This window comes from Sinohyriopsis cumingii, chromosome 7, assembly GCF_028554795.1.
Source record: "Sinohyriopsis cumingii isolate HCF-2022 chromosome 7, ASM2855479v2, whole genome shotgun sequence".
Classification (NCBI taxonomy): domain Eukaryota; kingdom Metazoa; phylum Mollusca; class Bivalvia; order Unionida; family Unionidae; genus Sinohyriopsis; species Sinohyriopsis cumingii.
In genome coordinates, this window is record NC_142967.1 from 134,512,655 (window position 1) to 134,535,695 (window position 23,041).

General features: G+C 34.9%; 1 protein-coding gene and 1 long non-coding RNA gene across 4 annotated transcripts in view; one reads left to right on the forward strand and one right to left on the reverse strand.

Moving 5' to 3' along the window:
* Positions 1-18,831, forward strand: part of LOC149796176 (uncharacterized) — a 39,108-nt gene extending 20,277 nt beyond the window's left edge. Inside the window, exons 2-3 of one of the 2 annotated variants that reach the window (XR_016422498.1) lie at positions 8,784-8,923; positions 18,099-18,831. This is a non-coding gene — a long non-coding RNA (uncharacterized LOC149796176). Of the gene's footprint in view, positions 1-8,783; positions 8,957-18,098 lie in introns of those variants that run through there. The other variant, XR_016422497.1, reaches the window with a different exon arrangement.
* The window catches only part of LOC149796175 (uncharacterized), a 100,025-nt gene that overhangs the window by 61,638 nt on the left and 15,346 nt on the right, over positions 1-23,041 (reverse strand). Inside the window, exon 1 of one of the 2 annotated variants that reach the window (XM_089966120.1) lies at positions 8,389-8,790. The exons of the other annotated variant lie outside the window; for it this stretch is intronic. Within the exon in view, the coding sequence (XP_089822246.1) occupies positions 8,389-8,671 (283 nt within the window). The 5' untranslated portion in view covers positions 8,672-8,790. Of the gene's footprint in view, positions 1-8,388; positions 8,791-23,041 lie in introns of those variants that run through there. 2 annotated transcript variants of the gene reach the window in all.

The following is a 23,041-nucleotide window of genomic DNA, read 5'->3' on the forward strand; positions in this document are numbered from 1 at the left end:
TATCTGGCACAGTGAAAGACACATAAATCTTGAAATCAGAAGGATCCTCTATCAAGCTGATGTGTGGGTATACATGGTAAAATAAAGAAAATAATTTTGTGTTAATATATTCATCAAGTTAATTTTGATAGACACATAATGGGATGATCATTTGCTTTACAAATCCATTCACTTTGAATCAACCAACAGACATTAGGTTTTTAACAACATTTTTTAATATTAAGCCAAGACAGATAACTGTGATGCACCCACTTAACCAATCAAAGCTCACAAATTACCTCACACCTACAGTCCAAATGGTTTGTTTTTAACTTGGGTTTTAAATGGAATAATGACAAAAGTATACCTACATATATCTCACCCCAAAATAAATCAATCTTAAAAAAACTCGTATATTATCTGTATATCTGTATTCGGAATTTACATAAACTCAAATGCTTAGGTAATGTCCTTAGCGGTTAAGTTACTAAATACAACAGGATGACTAATCCTTACTTAAAAACCTAAAGTACACCTTATGTAATGTGTTTACTCTGATCAGTCGAGTGTGCTCCCACAATAGCCATGTCACTCAATGCATGTTGTATCAAGAAAGTAATGCCTACCTGCCTAAACTCTGCTGATTCCATTACTTTGATATCTCAGTCTACTATGAATCAAATTTGTGTCAGCATATATCTGCTTAAAATTTAACAAAATTAGGTGAAAATTATTACTCACATTGAATAAAACTTGGTTTCATTTTAGTTTGGATCAGGTTTATCTACACACTAGAAAAGTAGAAATAGTGCTGATTCAATTTTGGGTGTGGCAAAGAGTGATTACACATGTATTATGGAAGTAGAATAAGTATGTATAACTATAAAATCACATGCCAACACAAGTAATCAACTACAGAACCGAGAGGGAGAGGCTGAAGCAAATATCCATTCATTTCTCTCAACACCCTGTGGGATGTAAAATTGGCCCAATGTACCCTCCTGCATTTTGCAAAAAGGCAACTATTGGAGGCAGGAGCCAATGTGGCTCTTTATTAAAATTGCCCAAGTTTTTTCCAAATGGATGTGGATTTGAATCCTTCCATTGGATCAGCCCAGGCAAACTACAGTAGTACATTCAGGGGCAGGGCACTTTAGTAGAACTCTCAAGGCACTAGGTAACCTATGTGGCTATGCTGTAAAACACTGAACACCATTCTTTGGTGTGGACTATGGCAATAGCTGTAAGATGTGATTCATGAGTAAGACCTTGATTCTGGCGATAAAGTGTGATTAAAAAAATAATGGTAAAATCTAGTTCCAATTAGAATTTATTTGCACTGGGCAGTTCTCAGTAAGGTTTTGTCTTAGGAGGTGAATTACATGGTGGTGATGTAAAAATCTAGTGTCAGCTAGGATTTATTTGCTTTAGACAGTTTCCAGATTCATGAACAAGGTTTTGTCTCATGAGATGTGGTACAATGATGTGGTAAAAATCTAGTATCAATCAACATCCATTTGCATTGGGCACTTCCCATATTCATGAATAATGTTTGCTCTCATGAGATACACAGTAGTATAGCCATGAGGTACAATTATTTACTTTGGACAGTTCCCAGATTCAAATCCTGCTCTAGTCATAAGCTTTGTTTCCGCCCTACGAGAAATACCGCTTATAGCCACTTTTAAGTAGAGTCCAACTGAAAACTGCACAGACCCTAATCTGCTGTCACGTAATGCATTGGCATATTTTGGTCTGTGCTGTTTGTTAGAAGTAATCAGTAAAACAAGCAGCATAGACCCTGCAAGCACATTATGCTATGACAAATCAGGACTTTGTTGTTTGCAGTCTGACTTGACTTATAAGCAAGTATATATGATATATACACTGTAACAGCCAAGTGTAATCAGGTGATAAGTAACAATGGTTGCTTTGTACAACATTAAAACATTAGGTGTGGCACTATACTACAAGTATCAAATACACTGTCATTCTAGTCAGTTAAAACACAAGAAACTCAATCTGTTACAAAATTATCTATTCTCTGGCTTTTGTATGCTGCCCTTGTCACAGCCAATGATACAAAGATTTCCAAACACTTTGGCAGGGGATATCAGAATGTATTCTTTTGAACAAGGTGTAAGAAGAAAGGTCATCCAATTCAAATGGCTTGCTTGAGTGACTAGCTAGTTTAACACAAATATCATCAAGATTATCTTCTCGACTGAATTTCCAATTCAATTACAGATCAAAGTTACAGAATAAAACAATATCAGTGTCATAACTGCAGTTATGACATGTACACAAAGGTAACCAAGTTCACTGCTTTGGTGTTTTTGTATGTATGCTCTTTTGAAAAACTCTAGTCCATATGCAAGTAACATATAGTATTTCTCCCACGACACCAGGGTGCCAGCACAATAAAGCATAAGGGGCTTCCAAATTTTTTGTCAAATTAAGGTAGCTGGGGGGACTTGTTATCTGAAAAATATGGTATATGTAATGCAAATGATCCACACACTATACGTCTGTATCTAAATTAACTGAAAGTAGATCCATGGAATGGAAACTTCCACACATTTCATTATCTAGATAAAATAAAAATCTTACATGATAGCCAATATTTTCAATTTAATTTATGAAACAAACTGAATGGTTTCTAGCTTTTAACAGCTTTGGCAAACAAAACAAAAGTTATTTCATTTACACTAAGACAGGATCTAAGATTATGCCTGTCACAAAACAATATATTTTAGCAACTGACTTGAAAATGCATACTTTACATAATGTCATGACATCAGATGTTACTGTGCATGTTTAGTATGATAAAAATAGGATACAGGGGTTTATTAACCTAAATAACATAGTAGTCATGTGATAAAACAAATAACATCAAAGTATAACTCAACAAAACAGTTTAGTCATGGGGAATACCATCTTGTCCATGCTGTTATTTGCCAAACCTGCATCTGCAAATCCACATTTTGTAGTGATCCACTGTTTGATCTCTGATTCTACAAAAGCAACACACTGCTCAAACTTGGCTCAAGCAATGAAACCTGACTTAATCAACACCACCAGAATCATTCCTGCTAGCTGTTTATTTGTGATAAGTACTCCCTCATTATAACACTGTCCATGGGAGCCATAGATCTACCACCTTATAGTGAGTCTACCTAATAATAAAGCACATTGAACAATACCTCATTATAATCCTGTATATGGGAATCAGAGCATATGATCTTGCCATAAGATGCTTTAAAACGAAATACATGATATACAACTCCTTCATTATAGTACTGTCCCTGGGAGTCTTTAGAATATACCACCATATAATTAAACTTTTTTATAATGAAATACATGACACAGTATTCACTCATTGTAACAATGTTCATGGGAACCATACAATATACAACATTATTGTGAGATTGCTTTATAATGAAGTGCATGATAGAATATTCCTTATTATAACATTCTACATGTGTCAGTCAGAGAGTATACCACCTTACTGTGAGACTGCTTTATAAAAAAGTAGATTCTGCATTTAACTCTGATGGAATGGGATGCACTACTATAAATTGCCCTAACAGGAACTGTTATAATGATGGGCCTTATAATGAGTGCTGTACTTTTCTAAAGTGGCCTATATAATTCACCTGTGTATGAACAACAGCTGCCCATAAAGCCAAAGAATATTTGGTAATCCCTTCAATGTCCTTAGTCAAAGTTTCAATTTGTTACTGATAAATATTTAAGCTCAGATGCCTCATAAATTCAGTGTTACCAATTGGACAACTTAATTTCTTCTCTTTATTCCATTAAGTTCAGTTTCAATGGTAGAAGTGAGGAATTTACCATATTTTCTCAGAAAAACAATCTTGGCAAAACTGTTAAAAATAACATTTAAATAAAGGGCAGGAAACTTACAGGGGTGGGGTGGGGGTGGGGGTGGGTGGAGTGACAACTCTTCATTCTTCACAAACAATTATCTCTATATTAAAGTCTTCCTGTTTAGGTGTAAAATGAACACATCCTAAGGGCACTTTCAATGTGATCCCTTCATAGCCTGCATTGCAACATACACATGCAGTTTAAGATTGCCTTATGTTAATGAAAAGATTGTTATTTTTAATTACATAATGATGATTCTGTTTCAAATATCAAGAATACTTACATTCAATTAGTCTTTTATCTAAGATATTGAAAAAGATATAGAACTTTAGCTGCTAAGTGAATTCTGATTATTTTTCCATTTGCAATTCAAATTATCTGAGTACAAAATGACAACTTTTTCACATAGACTTTATGACTTTAGTGAAAAACAGATGTTAATAAAATGCCAATTTTGCTTGAAGTATTATTTAAAACATCAATTAATTTTTGTTAAAAATACTTTAAAGATTATTTGGGATTCCTGACAGTGATCCAAGTATCACCCTCCATACACAAAATGCAAATCACAAAACTAAATGTCCATGGAAAACATGCGGTCCTAATGACATTAAAATTATTAAACTAATTTATCAGTATATGAAGAGCTCTGCAACTAAAACAATTTCACGAAATGAATAATAATAATAATTATAATAAAAATAATCATCATCATCAACATTATATCATTAAAAAAACACCTTTTAAAACTTCAATCAAGTCCAAATTATAAATCAATCTACCACATGTACTTGCTTATAAGTCTAATCAAACAGCAAAGAACAAAGATCCTGATCTGCCATAGCATAATGCATCTGCTAATTAGGCTCAGTGTTGTTTCATTCTATGATTACTCCAAACAAACTGCACAGACCCTGATCTTCCAGCACATTATGCAATGACAGATCTGGGTCTATGCAGTTTGCAGTTGGACTTGTCTCATAACTGAGTATATAATCAGTGTGGCTTATTAAAGTCTGAATGACCAAGATGGTGCCATTCTTATGAGAATTTTTCTATGTATTTACAAAAATGTTGCTCTTTAAAAAAAAAAACACTAAAAAAAACCATACTCGACTGCCCAGTAAGAATAAGTACTGAACTTGCTCACCCTAATAAAAGTACACAAAAGACTACACTGGTCATCTTTGGAGTCATTTGGGTTTTATCTTTGTTTAAATTGTATTTGTAAAATGCCCTAAAATGGAAGAAATTAACAAACAGATGCAAACGGATATAGAATTCAGTCTTTTATGATATATATATAACCATTGTAAACAGAGTGGTACTTGCTCTCTAAACTACTCAATACTTTTTAAAATTTTCTTGAAAACCAGCAAATCAAAAAATTGGTAGATCTGTATTTTTTGGTTTAAGAATATTGTTTTTAAAATGTCCTTGGACTCCAGAAGCACCTTTTTGATTGAAATGCAAGGAGTTTAAATATATACTTCAAGCTTGTCAACATAATTTCCATCTATCAAATAAATACAGTGCTTAAAATCAAAGAGTGTCAGAGACAAGTGTACATCTGACAAAGGAACTTGTATTTTTTGGCCCCATTCTGACTTGGCAGTTTACCAAACACTATGAATGACCCAATGTTCCCCAGTCAGCAGTTTATCAATGAAACTGTGTTTGAAGATCCTGAAGTATCTAACAGAAAGGTTTCTCCAGTCAAGTAGTACAGTATATACTCACTTATAAGACGAGTCCAACTGCATACTTCACAGATCCAGATCTGCCGTTGTATAATGCACTAGTAGATCTGTGTCTGTGCAGTTTGTTAGTAGTAATCAGTAGAATAAATAACACATACCCAGTCTTCAGGCACAGTTTGCTATGGCAGATCAGGATCTTTGCTTTTTTTTGCAGTTTGTCTCAGCTTATAAGCAAGTAAAGAAGGTACTACAACCCTCTATTACTTGCTTAAAATGTGCCTAAAGAGCAAAAAAGCTTAAAATAAGTATTCTCTATCTACCTACATATAGTGAAGCATTACAAGACATCAAACAAATTGCAAACAATACATCCTGATCTGCTGTAGCATAATGGTCTCGACTTATAGGCAAGTATATACAGTTGTTGATGTTACCGATGTTGTTGATTTGGTGTTTTATGGCACAGAAATACAAGTAGGTTATCTAGTGCCATGGATATTGAAGAGCCTTGCCCAGGGACACACCACTGTAGCTGACCCAGGCTGATCTAATGGCAGGATTCAAACTTGCACCCTTTCTGTTGCAAGTCCAACATGATAGCACTGATCCACCATATCTCATACAACAACAAATTATTTGCATATAGTATACTATTAAAACAGACTCACGAACATACAGTGTACCATAAGTTCTAATAATCATCACGATGTAAACTGTTTCTATTTGGCTTTATAAATTGACACTTTAATCTACACTCACCACAGAAATTACATAAGCATAGAATCAGCCATGGATAACCTTGAAATGCACTACATTTACCAAATATATGATGCCAGTGGTACAAACTAGACGAAAAATTGTGCAGTGAACTTTGCTATGTCACATGCATCTGATTTTCTTAATTAAATTTGAAAAAATACACCTAGCACACACACACAGATATATCACTTTGAAAAACCCCACCACAACAACTTAAGTTTGTCTAGTTGAGGGCCAAACAACACCTGAACTTCACAAGTATTCATATGGGAAAGCATCCAATTAGCCAATTCATACAAATCCTTTCTTTAAGTCTATAATATTTAAAGATAAACAAAAATATATAAACCTAATGCATTTGACGTTTACAGTTATACTTGGAAAGAACTTAAAAAATTGAAGGTCACTGCCTGCATGCCAAGCCATTGACAGAAGTACTTTTGTAAAACATGTGATGTTGTTTAGGAGGTTCATTCAGCATGTCACAATAAATTGTGTGAACAAAATTCATCATCAGCATCACAAAATATAAGCAAATGAAAATCTTAAAATAAACCTCAACTTTACATTTTCTATGACTGTGGCCTTGACCCAAAGGTCAAACGGGCAAGCAAATATGTTGCAGAATTATAATGATTCATTCCAAGTACATGTATGAACAAAATCCATTATGGGGCTAAGGAAACATGTATGTATGCAGATGAAAAACTCTAATCAATACCTTAACACACCATTTCTGAGATTGTGAAATTGATCCCTAATATCAACGAAGCAAACATACATGCCACAGAATAATTTGTGTTGGCTTTATAATGATAGTGATAAACAAGGGGTTAGGATATGCAAATACAGAATATTAATCAAAATCTTAACAAAATGCCAAAAGTCACTGCTATGTCTGACCTTTCAACTAATATGGTATCAACTAAATATGGGTACTACTTTTTGGCGGGGGCCTGACTGGCCTAGTGGTATAAAGCGCTCCACGTTATGGATCACTACCATCTCACCTATATTGGCATGGGTTTGAGTCTCGGATTTGGCCAATGTGGGTATGTGAGAAAGCTTGCCAGTAGCTGCTCGTGAGTCGGTGGTTCTTTCCCGGTTTTTCCAGAGTTCTTCCTCCACCATTAATACAGGCCGCCATGTATAGCCTATCGTGTGCTGAAAAATGGTGTTAAACCCTACATCAACAACAACTACTTCTTGGCAAGTGTTTGTGTTCAACAAGAAATGACACAATATTATAATGTGAGAATAGTTTAATCCAGGCTTGTACATATAAAGTGAGGGACTGCTAATTCTGAGTTGCTAACAAATACAAAATTGCTTTCATATCTCCTATGAATAAATAAATAAATAAATAAAAATAATACTTTCACAAAGTTAAATTAAAATAAAATATAATTTGATTAACAAAATAGTTAATGATGCCACATGAATCATTAGGAGTTTGTGTGGTTTAGATTTGTAATAAAGCTTTAATAATTTTTCAGTCATATTGCTACGCATGATGTCTGAAGTGTAGCAGTTTAATGTGATGTCCAGCACTGGGAAATCATGCTGCAGACATTTAGCATTATGTCCCACCCAGTCACATTACCCTGACACCAGGCTGACCAGTCCTAACACTAACCTTGTAATGGTGAGTGCCAAGCGAGGCAGTTGCTAGTACCATTTTAATAAGGCTTTGGTATGATTTGACCGGACTTCAAACACACGACCTTCTGTATCTGAGGTGGATGCTCTAACCAGAGTGGTTTGTGAATCATAAGGAGAATTCTAGAAAGTGTTATAAACATGATGAATCAACCCAAAATGTAAACATCTCAAGATACTAAAACAAATAATAGTAATAATAATAATAATATTTACAGTAATCACTGACAAGGAGATTGATGCAAACAAAGAGAGAACCACTTTTTACCTATTAAAGTAAATCTCACCAATAATTAACCATAAAAACAAAATATGCACAGATTTCATTAAAGAAAGATTGCTGAATCAAGATAGAAATAGTACTGTGTTCAACATCAATAAAAGTAAATATAATACTTACTTGCTTTCAGGTACCAGGAAGGCCAGGTATGAACTAAACTTGCTGCATAATAATCATAACAATCAGCCATCATGTATGGCCGACTTGAGAGGGAGTTTGCCAAGGAACAGGGGCAGGATGGTGACAAGCAATACAGACTTGGAGGTGGGGTGGCATATGGTCTCCACAATGGTAGAACTGTCTCTGTTGGGTGGCTATACCCTAGTCCATACCCTGGAAACCCACCATAGCCCAGACCAGATCTGGGTGCTGTCAAATGGGCTGCTTCACCTAACACTGACATGCTTAATAATTTCCAAGTTTTAGCATATAGGAAAGAATTGGACTTGTGTGAAGCAATTTAAATAATCCCAGTCTTTCCCTGAATGTTGTTTTTTTTTTCTTCTCACAAATAGATCCCACTGTAGATCTTCAGTTACGAAATGAAAGAGCAATTCTAATGAAAGCCTGTTGTACACAAGCCCTACCACTGACAGCACAGTGTGCCAGCCAGCCAGCCAGCCAACAGTACAAGTTTGTCTACCTATCTACCTATGTAAGTATGCGTGTATCAGTACAACCCCTCTAGTAGGCACACAGTCAATGTGAATCTCACCTAGTGGAAATCACACCACTCACTGGGACAGACACTGTGAGAATTTGTATGTTCAAAACAACCCCATTGGCTGAAGTTGACCTTTCACCTTTAAAATTGTCAAGTCCCCGTTCTGATTGGATAAGAGCTTTGTAACATGACATCAAAGAAGCAAGGTAGACTACAGTACACAAAGTGTTTGCCCTTTAGACATGAATGATCTGACTTCTTCTCATTTCTCTACCTATATTTCCCTGACAAGGTGAGTTATCTAGCTCTACAAGGCGGGAACACCTAAGGTCGACTTTTGATAAGTCAGAGGATGTTCCTGCTGCTATTATGTCTGCAGGTAATTACAGCAAGATCCCCCCATACAAGCTCAGATAAGGCTTAAACATACAAAATACTTTACTTTAAGTGGGTCAGATTAAACTTCTTCACAGCGTAACATTTGTTTTAAAAAAAAGGGCTTTAAATTGGCACTATATATCCATGATTGTGCTGATGTACTATTAAAACCTATATTTACACACACACACACACACACACGCAGATTTCCTTTCAAAATAAAAAGTTAGTTAATGTATCCAGGTGACATTAACACTTATAAGAGTAAATAACCAATTAGTGCTGTTCTTGAAATACATGTAATTATGAAAAAATAAAAATACAGCTGTTAACATTCAGTTTGCAATTCCCACCAACTAGTAATTCAATACATACAGTATTTTCAGTGTGTTTGTGTAAATAAAAGCAAATAAGAAGCCCACCATGGACTGCATATCAAACCCTACTCCAGCTTAGATAACGAGGGCATTTATTTAGTTAAATAAAATACAAGTGTATAATGAAGCTATATTGCAAATCATTATAGTAAAAGAGCTTTCTCATCAGATATTTCAGTGTTCTAAATTCTGGTAACCTATGGATGGAATGAGGGACCAGTAACTAGTATTCCATGGATTGGCATTACCATGTTCTAACCTGATTCCTGACACCGCAGTCTAATAGATCTGTGTCACAATCTGAGATAGACAATTGTCAAAGTTGAATAATTCAAGAGGTAACATCAAAGACAGACATTATTTATCATGCCATCCTATATATGAACAATGAAAGAAAACACAGAGATTCAAAAAGGAAATTCAAGATTACAATGAGAAGGTGGTGGAGTGGTGGAATGTGACTAAATTTTTTAAATGCATTTAGTAAATGGCTACTGAAAACTTACTGTGCCATCCTGTCAACCAACAATGAAGAAACATCAAATTGCAAATGACAAACATGAATCAACACATATTGTTAATTTCAATCTACCTAAAAATAATATATGTGTCATATATAATAATAGAAAATAGTCTAGTATTTATAGGTCAGTAAAAGTAACAATATGAACCCCTTTGAATCAACGAGAAAAAAAACATAAAATGCCCCCATCAAACATTCTTAACCATTGCCTCATGAAATAAATCCAGAAATATACCATAATAATGTCATCTGTACATTCACATAGACATAACTGGCAATATTTTGCAGTTATAAATATCACCAAATTCATTTAAAAACAATAAGGATATGTTCTAGGCAAAAGAACCAATGTCATATTTTCAGATAAATTTAAGTTGGACAGTTCAGAAAGTTTTGCACTTTCCAGTCATTTTCCTTCAGCTGATGAAATAATGGCAGTTTTCTTTCAGCTGCATAACCTTGTCAAGAAGCAGTAACATTTCCATCTTAATAAGATTCTAACCTGCCATATTTACTCACTTATAAGTTGAGTCCAACTGCAAACTGCATAGACCCAGACCCACCATCGCATAATGCGTCAGCAGAGTTGGTTCTGTGCAGTTTGTTAGGAGTAATCACTATTAACAAACCCCAAAGACCCTGATATGCAGGCACATTATGCTATGGTAGATCAGGATTTTTGTTGTTTGCAGTTTGACTTGTCTTACAAATGAGTACATATTGTAAAGGCCTAGATAATGTTTTGGCTTCATGGTCTGTCTTAAACATGGCCCAGAAGGTGTGGTAAAATGATGTCTCTCTATCAGCCATGATCAAGTACATGTACACATCATATGTTAATGAGACAATTGGAAAAGATAGGAGTATGATCACATGCACTGTTGAAAATGATTGGCAACATTTTTTCTGGATAGATGGCGCAAAATTTTATTTGTTTAAAAAAAGATAAAAGAAACCAGGATGGTAAGGAATGAGGTGCTTGAGGGAAACAGGTCATGTGAAAAAAGGACAATAATATTTTTTTAAACTGGATAGAAATAGGAAATAAAACAGAGGTCATACAATAAATCAGCTGATCATTATTTTCTTGTGTGACAATAGTAATGTGGGGGGGGGGGCTTCAAGGGGTATTGCATCAGACAATGATAAAGGTTCATGAATGTATGTTGGTTAAAGGAACATCCTATGTGGAGATATGAAGTTAATTGTCAAGTGCCAAAACTCTATCCAAAATGGAGTTAATGCTATAAAAACCGTAAATGGACCTTATAAGTCTGTTAGGCAATATATATACCAACCAGCATCAAAACAGACTGAAGGGTTCGTGAACTTTGTAGGTTACAAGGATTTGCTATTGGGGATATGCAATAACTCCATTAAACTTTGAACCAGAATAGATGGAACTTAAAATGCACGTCTGCATGTCAAAGACAATACACTCACTAAAATGGCATACAAATTAGCCAGTTGTGTCATATTGTACTGTGATTATGGAATTGATTATGGAATCTTTTAGTAGATAACAACAATTATTGATTTCTATGACATTTAAAAAAGATGTACCCCCCCATGGTACTATCAGTACAGACAGTCACATTTAATCCCTCACTTTGTCAACCATACATGTCCAAAATATCACCATTATTTACTCATTCCTCAAACTAAACCTTTCCACAGACATCATCATCTTTAGTATTAACATATGAGTTAACATCAAGACAACTCATTTCCACTACTACTACTACTGGGCCCCAAGTGGCCAAATGGTCTAAAGCACTCTCCGTTATGGATCACTGCCATCTCACCTGTCTACGTGGGTTCGCGTCTCGGATTTGGCCAATATGGGTATGTGAGAAAGCTTGCCAGTAGCTTCCCATGGGTCGGTGGTTATTTCCGGGGTTTTCCCGGGTACTTCATCCACCATTAATATTGGCCGCCATGTATAGCCTATCATGTGCTGAAAATGGTGTTAAACCCTACAACAACAACAACTACTACTACCTGATATTTCTGAAACCTAGTAACCTACTTTGATATGATATAGTCAAATACAGTAATAGCCACAATGGTCTAGTAAAAATAATGTAATCATCCCTTAGGATAACATTTTTCAGACATTTCTATGACAGAAAGATAGTATATCTGTAAATTTGATTAAACCAAGAGAAATAAAAGTCAATGTAATCTATATCACAGTAGATCACTTAAGATCACACACATCATGAGAAAATGAACCATAAATCTAACACCTAATATACCTTGAAAAAGTGCCTCAGGACATAACAGATCATGTATTTGCATTTAATTCTTTGAAGATGTTTTTTCCCTGCATGCCTTCATTTTAAAAAAGAAATAAAATAAACAGTTTCTGAATGTAACTAGATTTTATTTTATTTGGGAAGGAGAAATTTACTGTATAATAAATACATGTTTTCTGCACCTATAACAATGTCTCGCATAGTGTGTATACTCTCTTGTGCCATCTAAATTACTTTCACAAGAGTGACTTTCACCAGTGTGTATACTCTCTTGTTCCATTAAATTACTGTCACCAGTTTGTATACTCTCTTGTTCCATCAAAAGACTTTCACCAGAGTGTGTATACTCTCTTCTTTCATTTAAAAGACTTTCACCAGTGTGTATACTCTCTTGTTCTATCTAAATGACTTTCACCTGAGTGTGACTTTCACCAAAGTGTGTATACTCTCTTGTTCCATCTAAATTACTTTCACCAGAATGATTTTCAACAGTGTATGCTCTCTTGTTCCATCTAAATGACTTTCACCAGAGTGTGTATACTCTCATTCCACTGAAATGACTTTCAGCAGAATGTGTATACTCTCTCATTCCACCTGAACAACTTTTACCAGAGGGTATATACTCTCTTGTTCCATCTGAATGACTTTCAATTGAGTGTATACTCTCTGGCTCTATTTAAATGACTTTCACCAGAGTGTGTATACTCTCGATGATGTTGCTCTCTTAGTAAAGAGGGGTGGTTAATTGGATTTGGCTGGCATTATCTAGAGGATGACCTCACTCGATAGTAATAGCCTGGTGGGAGTGGAATGATACAATTTCAACATAGAAATGAGCAAGACTATTGGGAAGAAATAATGCAATACGAGCCCCCTAAGACAAGAAAAATAATAATCAATAGCAGCAACTCCAATTCAATCTAAGTTATGTCAACAGAATTTAATAGCAGTGTCTAATTTGGATTTCATCATAACAACAAGTGGTGAAAAGAGCGCAATGTCCACGACTGATTGCATCACCGTCCTCCCTTGACTGTGTATCAACGTCTTCCTATTTCCTTGAGCCTTCCTATTCTCTACGCTTCAGCCCTCCCTGGACTTCCTAGTCCTTTATAATGAACTTGTCACTCCTTTTTTCAGACTTCAATCTTCAGACTGTCCAGTCTCCCCCCCCCCCAAGAAAGCTGTTCTTTAAAGGGCAAAATTACCCCTAAATCTCTGTATGTACCACTTTCTACATATACATAAAATCCCTCACTCACGTTACTCAGAATCATACAAGCTATCCACAATGCATAAATTCTGAACTAATCCTATAGAACATCACCCTCGCCTCACAGCTTTCAGCCATAATTAACATGTTAGTGGTATATCTAACATTACCGTATCTCTTTACCTATGCTACCACATGCTCGATTACTACTGCATAAAATTAAAAAAATTATAGCTCACAGCAATCCCTAACTTACAAGATTATTTAAACATTACAAAATCAGATATAAATATGCGATTATCATTAACTCACAACAATCAACATCATCCTAATAGACAAAGGATATTATTTCATATAATCCTATGAAATAATACACATATGAAAACTTGGATAGCATACAATCGTCAATTCTATCAATAAACTAGTAAGTGTAAAATTAAAGAGATAAATTGCATAACAACTCTAGCATTAAAACAGATTGCCACAAAACTAAATAAATGATAAATAATACAGATCCTAGTCACATAAAACAATCAAAAATAGAAAATTATGTGGGTAATTAAAACTGCGTACCATAATGCTGTTCTCTTTCAGAAATTATGCTTCCTAGCACTAAAACCTGTCTTCTCTTACAAGACAGCCACCTGGTCTCCTTTTCTTGTTTAATGAGGAATTAAAGCATTATTCTTTTTAGGCTTCCCTGGTGTCAGACTTCTTCTCTCTAAGGTATTTAAGACTAAAGAATTTCAACCAAGGTCGTTACTTTAAATTCACATTACTTATAAAGTTTACACCTTAATTTACTCTGCCCAATCGTAAACAGCAGTTCCTAAATTATCCCAAGATAATCATTTCTTTCATCAGATTTAGACAGTACAGAATCTGTGAACTACGGTGCATATTAATTTCCCTTTGAAAATGATAATTCAACATGGGTTCCTATCAAGCAGTTATGGTTGGTAGCTCAAATGTTAACTTTCTCAGGACAGCGAAGCAATGCCCTAGTCAAATCTCACTGAGTCATAACATGCTAGCCTTTCAAGTTTTAACAATGACACGGGGGGGGGGGGGGGGGGGGAGGGAGGGAAGGTCACAGTGACCCTTCACAAAGACTTTTCTGGCTTAAATGTGATAACATTTTAATGCTCAATGCATTCAACTTTAAGGTCCAGTACTATTCCAAATTTGACACTTTACACTCTCATTCCAGAGTGAGTATACTCATGTTATATTTAAATTACTTTCACCAGAGTGTGTGTACTCTCTTGTTCCATCTGAATAACTTTAACCAGAGTGTGTGTACTCTCTTGTTCCATCTGAATAACTTTTACCAGAGTGTTGTTGTTGTTGGTGTATGGTTTAACGCCGTTTTTCAGCACAAGAGAGGCTATACATGGTGGCCAGTATAAATGGTGGAGGAAGAACCTGGGAAAACCCCGGAAAGAACCACCGACCCACAAGAAGCTACTGGCAAGCTTTCCCACATAACCACATTGGCCAAATCCAAGACTCGAACCTACACAGACAGTGGTGAAATGGCAGTGACCTATAATGGTGTGCGCTTTAGACCACTCGGTCACTCGGGGCCCCTTACCAGAGTGTGGATTTGTGGTTTCCAAACTCTAAATTAGCAAATTTAATTAATCTCTCTAACTGTACAAGTTATTTTGGTTAAAGGTATGGTTGAACCAAACTTTTATGTAGATCATCCAGATATAAAAGTAATGACCCTGTCTGTTAACCATTCAATCCAAGCTGATATTTGCTATGTTAACATGATGCAATCTGCATATGTAGAAAGCAGATCCTGGGATAAAACCAAAGCATATTTTACAGACAGGTTGTATTATGTAAGGTTTATGCAGTTGTATATTGATTTGGTGTTGTGGAGATGCTGGTATGTGGACCAAAGTACACTGCCAATGAATCAATTTATGCTATATTTTTATAAAAACAATTAAAATGTATACTTTAGATTTGTTTCATTTAAGTTTTTGTCCCATAAATATCTGTTCTAAAACCCCAAAAGATATTCAAAAGATGCATGAGAGAAGTTCCTGTTATTGAAATGATATAACTGCAGGTTATATCCTGCTTGTTGCATTGCAATGACCCAAAATGGCAGACATGGAACCAGGAGTCTTGCATGAGCAGGTGCTCAATAAAACCGAGGCCAAATCAGTTGTCTGGTAACATTTTTGGTGGAAAACTATTCAATAATCTTGCCATTTCTTGGAAATGTATTATAAAGAGATGAAATTTCACAGCAGTGACAACAAATGACAGCCCACATTTGCTGACATCATCCCATTATAGCCACCAATACAAACTGAGCTTACAAGATGCAAATTCAACAAGAACTTGTCTCATGTAGCTTGGACTCACTCACAATTATATGTAAGGATGTCTTTCAATCATTGTTTACTTAAAGAAATTGAAAACAAACTGTATAAAATTCTGACTTCCTGTTCACTTTCTGATAAAGAAATTTTCCCCCTTTTTATTTAGATTTTGACAATATACAATACAATATTCTGTATCACAATCTGAAAATTCTGGCGATACCTAACCCCATTTTATATTCTGGCCAGAATCATGAAAGTGGATATAAAGAAATGATGATGTACAGACAGTTAAATAAAGACAATGTAGCTAGATAACAAAAAGAGCTGAAAAGAAAGAAAAAAGAAATTACCAGTTGGATTAATGTTGATTATGCCCTTGAATGTCCAGGTGATTCTTCAAATGAGGAATACAGCTGACATGCATCCTGTATCATTGGTCACTACATGCAGTACATGCAGCTAGTTGCACTGAGCAGGTGTTGCTATATACAGGTAAATTATAAGGAAATTTTGAGGAGACTGGAAAATGGTGGTTTTATTGCAATGCAGGTGTTTCCTATATGTACCTTGCTTGATTGTATTTGCTTTAGACAACTGCATTAAGCAGACATGGTTCTGGTAATCTAATGAAGCATAATTCACCCTGGAAGACATTAATGTAAAATGTGGTTTGTATCTCTTCCAATATTTGTGCATGTACCATATATACTCACTTATAAGATGAGTCTAACAACAAACTGCAGAGACTCAGATCTGCCATGCATAAGTTTCACAGCAATCCTCCAAGTAGTTTTGGATACATACTACAACAAATGTGTACTAATGGCACACAGTTGACAGACCATCCCATGCACACACTCTTCTAGCCGACAATCAGTGTATTTTCAATATATGCATTATTTTTGGATCATTCATAATCCAGATTAGTTGCAAGCTACTTAAAGAAAACTGAAAGTTACACAGCAGAAACTCTCAAAATATTTATTTGGAATACAAATATTTCATCACAAATAAATTATATCTGACAGAAATTTGTATTTATCAAGAACAGACTGAGTGACCAATTGAAATTTAATTGTGCATCAATACATAAATCCTGCAAAGGCAATTGGATTAAAGTGTCTAGGGACATGACAATACAGCTGATCCACCCCCTTCTAGTCTCAAGTCCAGCATGTTAAACTTTTAGCCATCTTCCAACAGAGAACTTACAAATTTAGAAAAGGCAGCTATACTATGTCCAGTCTTTGATAATACATTTGTAGCAGATAGCAATACTCATCTTACTTTCAGATCCTTAAAATAAAACTGGAGTAAGAAGGATGATTAAAAATTATACTGCATTTCAAAATAGCTTAATTGCTGACAATGCCACCATTTAATAAGGACTATACTAATTTTCACACCTGTAATATCTTCATGAGGTGATTTAAGATGGGATATCAAAATGTTTGTTATCAACAGAAAGCACATTTGAGCTGTTCTGTAAAATGGTGGGTGTGTACCATATGAACGTTTCGAACAAGACATGACTACCACCTACACTTCGACTTGGCTTGAAAAGTGTAAACCTGAGCTACCTTCAGAAACTTGCACAAACTTGTTTTAGAAAAACATGACCAATGTAAGCAGTACATTACAGTTCTCCATGTAGGAACAGTCTGATAAGGAAGACTGGAGATTACATACCATCAGGTCTCAATAACCTTGACCTCTGATCAAGGTATGTGTATGGTTTTGAACTAAACTACTGAGAAGAAACCATTATTCTCCTTCAACACTTGCCATGACTATAACCACTGATCTTTCGACTACAGATTGGTTTCTTTCTTATCATAAATGCAAGCCACTCACAATGCTAAAGTAATAGAATGTAGATATACTCTAAAAACAGAAGTCATTGTGCAAAATCAATTTTTCTTTGAACCACAATGACCCTGGCCTGTAAACTTTATAGTCCAAATTAAAGACCTTTCCCTGATCTTAATTACAAAACCCTTCACAACCACTGGTCATGATATATGATCTAAAACTAAAGTTGTTATACAAAAACACTTTTTTTTCTCTTTCAGCCACAGTAATCCTGACCTCTGACGCCAAAATCAAAAGATTTTTTTTCTTAACCGAAAGTATGAGCCATCCACAAACTTTGGTCAAGAACTGAACATTTTGTGAAGAATGGTTTACATTATTCATCCAAAATCTTTTAATTATGACATTTTTACCCAAAAATTGATGGGTTCTTTTCTTACCCATTTGCCCAACCTATACAGATACAACATTTATTGTATTATGTGTCTTGTCACTTTGAAATTTTTTCTAAATAGGAAAAAGGGTGACAAAAACATTGCTAATTTCACCTCATATGATCTCTCTGGCCAAAAACATGTAACTGAAGACAACATCACTAAAATTTCATATCAAGAAATTGTGTGTAATTTAGATTCACAGCTCTGGTGTACCATATTTGATAGCCATGAAAAAGGTGAATCATTTCTTTACAAAAGACAAGCACCTATTACGTTTTGCTAATGAAATAACTCAACACTTCTAGCATTATATGGCCACTTAGACTTGCACAGGAAGTGATCATGATTTATCTGTGATTCACTGACACCTGAATAAATTCAAATTACAGTAAATTTGGTTTTATTTGTGGTATTCCAATATTCACTGATTTCATGATGGCTGCGAACAACAAATTTCAAATAAGCCAAGAAATAAAAAACTCGTCTGTGAAGACAACAGCCATACCATCTTCCCCATGAGAAGTATAGCCACAATTTAAGTACAAAGCATGAAAGTATGTTTCTGCCCAACCATGTAACCCCACCCAACCCCACAAAATAAATGAATTTATATGAAATATTTCTTATTGTGTGTTTTGTTGCGTACCCACACCTGTAACATATTAAAATTCAAAAACAAATGTATGACACATTAAAGCAGGTGCTCTTCAGTCATCCAGCAAGTCTTCTCAAACAAGCATACACCTATACTGATGTACAAGTAAAATCCAACTGCAAACAACATAGACCCTGATTTGCCAGTGCATACCATGCAAGCAGATTAGAATTAGGGTCACTGTTGTTTGTTCTACTGATTACTTCTAACAAACTTTATAGACCCAGACCTGCCTTTGCCTGTGCTGCTTACAGTTGGATCTGACTTGAATGAGAGGATATACAGTATAGTTCAACAGAATTAAGCAAGACTTGAGGATGAACATAAAGTGGCAACTCAAAACTTGATTCATATGAAATGTGGATTATTTTTTTGCATGTGCGTAATGTTTACTCAATATCATGAATGAAGTAAGCCAACTCATAAAGCAAATGGCAGACAGCCAATCCCAATCCAAACCACAAGAACTCCACGTCATACAAAAACCAATCAGATTTTTCATATAACTGATGTTTACCACAATGCTATTAACTTGTAGATCTGTGCACAAACAGCAACTTTAGCGTTAATTTTTAGTGCCAAAATACACTGAAAATTAAAATTGCAATGTAAGAGTTTATAAACCTGAATGACTATAAATTATCTTATCCTGATTCTGGTGAAGCATATTCATTCTGATTCACTTTAAAATTTCTGAAAGCTGTATTTCCACATAGGCAAACCGGACATGAGCAAAAAATACAAAATACCCCCCCCCACAATGCTTCAATGATCTTTAGTCAGATGGCAGAATACACTTGTATACAGTAATGTGTGTTAAATAGGCAAAATAAGATCAAAGAACATCGGAATATTTTGTTTTTGAGATCTTTCCTAATCTGGTATTTATAATTTCTTCATTACTCTGGTTATCTTATAGCATAAAGTTCAAATTTAAAATAATGCCAAATTATAGTGTTAATAGCCATCCTGTTAAAATACTGTTCATTTCGGTCAAGATTTTGTGAAAAATCATTTACATTGGACTAAATGGGAATGTTTTATTATTATTTCAACATAATTAATTTGTTTCAACTAATATAATAAAAGAATCAGTTCGTTTTTTTACAAACCAGAACAAGATCTATTTGCATTTTAAAAAATTTTAGGTAAAAAACTCCCAGCCTCTAGCACCCAATATAAACAGTCAGCCCCTCTGAATCAAATTTATCAGAATTTATACACAAAGACCTAAGTTAATTACACTTGTTGTAAATATAAAGAATACTCTTCTCAAAATTCAAAGTTTATTATCAGTAATATATAACACACATATAAAAGTTACTTTCAGACACAAAAACTATATTTTATGAAATCTTACCCCATATGGTACCCTTCGTACTTTTATTTCTAACTTAGCAGCAGGAACATACAAATTAACGAAGACAACCTAGAACTGCAGAGCCAGCCGAAACCTTAATGTTTTCAACTAATATTCTAAAATACCCCTCCACCCATGATCCAGGGGTGATAATTAGAAATCAGTCACACCTACCATGCATGTTGCTGCCTTGTCTGCACTTTTTGCATATATCAGAAAATGTTAGCAAATGTCACAGTACTATAATTAATATTCTTTATGCATCTGTAAGTGACCACAGGCACTGAAGCAATTAATATCATCCTTCTTGCAGATGGTCATCATAGGGCAACATAACAAAGTTTATTAAATTTCCACCCATGAGTTAGGAGTTTATTGTATCAAAAACTTCCTTCATGAGATGAACACTGTAGTAACAATCACGTGCAGGTTGGAGATCGAAACAATCTATCATAAAGAGCTTTACAGTGAATGGTTCATAGCAAGAAACACACTGGTGGGTCTTCGCCTTTTAGCATGTATGAGTGAGTTATATAAATATGATCGATTCTAATTCTTGCAATGAGTACCTCATCCCTACTGATGGTTCTGGACAGACAGATGGATGGATCAACTGACAGATGAAGAAACAGAGCATATCACAACATCCTTTTATAGAAAAAGTACAGGAATGAAAATGAACATAGTAGTAAACCCACATCAAGTAGATATGCATTCCTCATTTTGAGGAGTCATGTAAAACAGTTTAAAGGTATATATATATTAAAGTGTCACAATTCACTGTGAGATTTGGCCCCAATCACCTAACTCAAGTGCTTCCCACACAAAGAACTAGTTGCCTAAAAATATCCTGAATCAGCTTTTCCTCTCTGCTTCCTTCTTTTTCTTCTCAAGAGCTGTACAAGTGCAGATCAACTTCTATCTCTTTTCCACTTTCTTTGTTTCCATGTATGTACAAGGCATCAGAAAGTGTAAGCACCATAAGAAGCTAGCATCATAAGAACAAAGTATTTTGGTGCAACCTAATTTAAAATATTTTATTTTTACATTCTAACTCAAATGAACAGCAGACTGTTTGTCTAAAAATGCCCAAAGGTCATGACTTCAATGAACTAGGGAAAGACAACTCAACTGTTGCCTTAGTAGCTGAAAAATATGGGTAGTGCTTCTTTAATGGAAGGTGGTCATGGAGAAGGGCCTATTTGGGACTGCATAGTACATTTTGTGAGATACAAACTTTACACATCTACTTTCTCACCCAAGAGTAAGACACTTAATTCAAACCACTGTACAGTTGAAGGTCTGGATCTGTTATAATGAATGGTTAGTATAAACTTTCCCAGCATTCTTTTGGTTCCTTCTCCTAGAAGTCTACTTATGTAATAGTACCAACAATGTTGCCACTCTTGTGAGAAAGTACTTAAAACAAGTGTTTACTGCTACTCTATGCAAGTGATTATTTGCCAACTGCATTGCTAAGTGAAGAAAGCTGCAAGTACTCACAAGAAAACCAATTTCCCAGGAAGGAATTCCTGGAATTCAAAGTATCATTTAACCTTACCAATGTCTGTAATCAAATTTATTTGATCTTATTATTAGTTATAATGAAACAAATGAGAATGAAAACTGTATCTCATACAAAGATCAAGAACCCTAACTGACAGGATGAGCATCAATGATCACCATGGTGCCGAACAGCTGCTACAAAAACAGGTGATGATGCCTGACAAGACTTGCATCTATTACATGGTTGGTGCTGTATCTACGTAAGTAACTCCATTATCAGGAAATCAAAAGATGTAACAAAGAAATTCCCCAAATTCTATCTCTGGAAAGACTATCAAAAGAAGCTGGCTCATCAGATAAAAGAAAACTGAATTATATTCGAGTGAAGACAGGAGAATTCATTAAATTCCTGATTAATCAGATATACAAGTTATCAATGTATAAGAAGTATTGGATGAAATGTGATGTCTCAGCTGCAAAACAAAGCAGCCACAGGAAAACTTGGTGCCAAAAGATAATCACATGACACTAGATATCCCTGTGGACCACAATGTCATGTTCTCAATGTCAAATTTCTTGAGTGACAATTTTGACTACCATTTATAGAATTAGATTCATTTGGGCAGTCATATAAATTTCTTTATAGCCCCTTATCCTAATCCATCTGTTTTAAAAACAGATAAATTATGATACATAATAAACATATATGTGCACACCTGTAAAATACCTTACAATACAAGGCAGATTATCTTTACAAAATTTTTAAAGGCCTTAACACAAAATTGTTGCTTTTGGATAGATGGAATTCAATTGTGAAAAGCCATCGTTGTTAAAAGTTTTTTTAAAGGTTTAATATTTATTAGTTACAATATTCGTACCTGATAGTGGATTGACATAAATAATTGATAAAAACTGATGCAGGAATATATTCCATCATATCTGGTAATCACAATTTGGGTGTATCTGAGTAAGCATTTAAATGCATTATTTTTGTTGTAAATAATGGAGGACACACACGATGGCTAATCAACATTATTTAAATAATTTTGAGAAGCTTTATTTAATACAATGATGTTGTCAAGGGACTTCAGTTCTGTGGGGTGATTTTTGAGAAGTTGTTCAGAGATTTCTCTGCTTACTTATGACAACTATATTTGACGGTGGATTGACATTACTTGTACGAATTTGAAAGGCCTTAATGTCATGATGCTTTTCATTAAATTTGGTCAACATCTGAAAAAGTCT